The sequence below is a fragment of the Pygoscelis adeliae genome, unplaced genomic scaffold (assembly GCF_000699105.1).
Source record: "Pygoscelis adeliae isolate BGI_AS28 unplaced genomic scaffold, ASM69910v1 Scaffold472, whole genome shotgun sequence".
In the NCBI taxonomy this organism is placed as follows: domain Eukaryota; kingdom Metazoa; phylum Chordata; class Aves; order Sphenisciformes; family Spheniscidae; genus Pygoscelis; species Pygoscelis adeliae.
The window spans coordinates 189,783-192,786 of NW_008824239.1; the positions used below are offsets into that span (position 1 = coordinate 189,783).

Here is a 3,004-nt window from a genome sequence, read left to right on the forward strand (position 1 = left end):
TTTCTAATTCTTCTTTTCTAAAGAGCTACTGCCAAAGCAAGGTCCGCTTCCTATTTTTCTCAATGAGACGGTGTTACGCTTTACAACCAAAAGGGTCGGCATGTTCTCAAACGGTAATGAACAAGCAGGAGAAGGAGGCGGCAAGCGGTCTTTTCAAAAGGGACAATTCTTGATAGGTGCCCTTGATTTTCCACACATATAATTTTCTGCTGGCAGGTGAACCTTTTTAAATAATAATAAAAAAAAACCCCACAGAAAAAGACCACTAAGCTTTAATTTCCTGTAGTTAAACCTGTAACACGCTCTCTGCCCATGAGGGGGAACTTGTGGAGCCAGAGAAGGTACCCACAGTGCCAAAAATCCCCCCCTGCTTTTTTTTTCTCTAACAAATAATTCTTGTTCCCCCCTCCAAACACACACGGGGGCCGAACAAAAATCAACACTTTTCTTTCAGCGGGGCTAGAGAGTTTCATTGCTGTTCAGTTTGTACCCTTTGTCCAGCTGTGTTTCTGTCACATTTGTGCGTCACTGCACAAATAGTTACTTCTAAAATAAATGCCCTTTGCATCTGTCTTGTTTTCGTTACATGTTCAATAGCTCTGAAAGTGAAAGCTGTCTGGCAGTCAGCCTGCTCATTTTTTAGTGTTTATGTGAAATCTCTCACCGTGGCATTCAATACCACTGCAAAAGTTGTATTAAACTATATTTTTGATAACATCTGCATGTGTGCACATGTCTAGTGTGTACTGAGTGATGCGGCAGCTTGGCTATAACATCCCAGAGAGGAGGATGAAGCTCTGCCTTTGACCCCAGCCCTTGCTGGGAGAAGTAGCTGGCCCTGGTTTGCCTGGGAAGGAACCAGGCAGATCTACAGCCAGCACCAGCTTCCCCTGCTGCAATATTTATTCCCTGGATGAGTGCATCAGGAAAGGGGGCGAACCATAATTTAGCTTTAAATCTGCTGCAGGCATCACATTTCAGAGACGGTGCTTCAATGAACTGCAAGGTTTTAAAAGAAGTTGGCATCAAAACCAGAAACAAGGAGGACGTCGACATGTTTTACTACTGGGTTTAACAAATACTTCCTCCCTATCCGAAGCTGTTGATCCACCGTTTCCCTCTACTACAAAACACAGCCCTGTGGCCTTCACAGTTTGCTTACAGCACAAATAAATAACCTGTTGGAAAAGAATATTTTTGTTTCTTTAAAGAGCTAAACTGGGCTCTAAGTGGTACCAACGAAGCAGACAGCCGCTATAGAGGAAACAGCTAAAATCCACCACGACTGTTCCTGCCGGTATTTAACAATGAGCATATCTTGACAGAAAATAAAGTGAAACAGTTGTTAATAATAGAAACCTGGGAAACTTATTCAATAGGATGTTACTTATTTGCAAAACCTAGGTTTGTTTTAATTAGAAATAACACTATTTCCTACTCATCCTTCCCCCCCCCCCCCCCAAACTACCCGCCCCCCCCTCCCACAACAATTACTCTACAAAGTTTGTTGTCCTGCAGCCAGCTCCCTGACTTCCCTCCCGCGCTGCGTGAGGTCCTGATGGGGCCGAAGACTCTGCGCGGGGCGGGGCACTGAGTTGCAGTTTGTCCCTGTTGCTAGCAAGATGGGAAAAGAAATCACAGCCTGCTTGCTAGCTCTGTGCAAAAGAGTTTTCCAGTGCAATGATGCCCTGAGGAAAAAAGAAAGGGTAGAAACTGGTGTTCGGTGCTGCCCACGCATCTCATGAGTCACAGATGGGCAGGAACCGGCGGACAGATCCAGCAGAGTCCAGAGTGCTCTGCCCTTGGACGGGGCACGTGTCGAGTCTGCGCAGCGTGGTGCCGCTGGCGGGGACCTGCTCAGTCCCAGCCCTGCTCCTGTGTTCCCAGGCTGGACTTCAGGAGTCCCTTCGGTGCTTCTTCTGTTCGTGGTACTCTGTTATTTTCTGCTGGAAATATGCTGTGGATGAGAAAAGGTCGTTAGTGAAATGCAAGCGTTTGGGCTGGGGAGGATACAGGGCTGCACGGCCCCAGTCCTGGGGAGTGGTATGCACCCTGGGGGCCAAACCGCGCTGGGTTATGGACAGCTGCACCCAGGTGAAATCGGGGTTGTTGCAATTCCACCCATCCCTCTCACCTACCCAAAATGGGCTTTATTATGCTGGGTTAGCGTAAGATTTTAACCCACGCGTTCACTCCTGTTCAGTTTTTGTGTTTCCTCTCCAACCAGCAAGGAAGAGAGAAAGCGGGAGACCCTGGGAACGTGAATAGCCAAAAAGGTGACGTAGACTGGGAATATAATGAGAGAGCTGGGATTGTGCCGTCCCTCTCTCCCAACCCCAGGCAGACCCAGGTCCGTGTCTGCCCTATACAGTCTGACCTAAAAGGGCAGAGAAAGCAGCAACCGAGGTACAGTGCCGGGCCCCCAGCCCCCCGGGGCAGGCTGCAGACGGGCTGGAGAGGGCCCCGCCACGGGCACCATCTGCCGCTCACTGCCACGTGGCACCGTCCAAGGGAATGTTTGCTTTGCTCGACGCAGCGGTCGCTGATAGAGCGCAACGACTGCACCCTCTTGCACTCTGCGTGCAGCGAGACCTCGGGGGTGGCAAGTCCCGGGTCAGGATGTCTCTGGCTACCGGAGATGTTTTGCCCCGTGCGCTGTAAATCCCCTGGAAGGGGAAAGGACCAACCCAGCCGCCACGGGTCCGCGCTGGAGCTGGTGGCAGAGATGAGTCAGTGCTCGCAGGCAGCGCAGCCAGGAGCCAGCCTCCAGCTGCTGCCTGCGTCCAAGCCAAATATTTGCGCTGCTACTGGCATATTTGCCTAAACGCTGAGCTCTCCGTAAGCCTGCCCGCTCCCCAGGCAAGCAACAAGATCTAAAATCAGCCCAGGGATTTTTTTTGATTGCTTGACAGGGACAGAGAAATGCAGCTGTTGAGAGCAAACGGGTGCTACTTGCTGCCCTGAGCATCCCCAGCCTCGAGCTGCATCCCTCTCCGGGCATGGG

General features: G+C 50.6%; 1 protein-coding gene across 1 annotated transcript in view; it reads right to left on the reverse strand.

Annotated features, from left to right (window-relative positions):
* Positions 1 to 1,492: 1,492 nt before the first annotated feature.
* The window catches only part of DENND2D (DENN/MADD domain containing 2D), a 16,334-nt gene continuing 14,822 nt past the window's right edge, over positions 1,493 to 3,004 (reverse strand). The window contains exon 12 of the mRNA XM_009335108.1: positions 1,493 to 1,957. Within this exon, the coding sequence (XP_009333383.1) occupies positions 1,896 to 1,957 (62 nt within the window). The 3' untranslated portion in view covers positions 1,493 to 1,895. The remainder of the gene's footprint in view (positions 1,958 to 3,004) is intronic.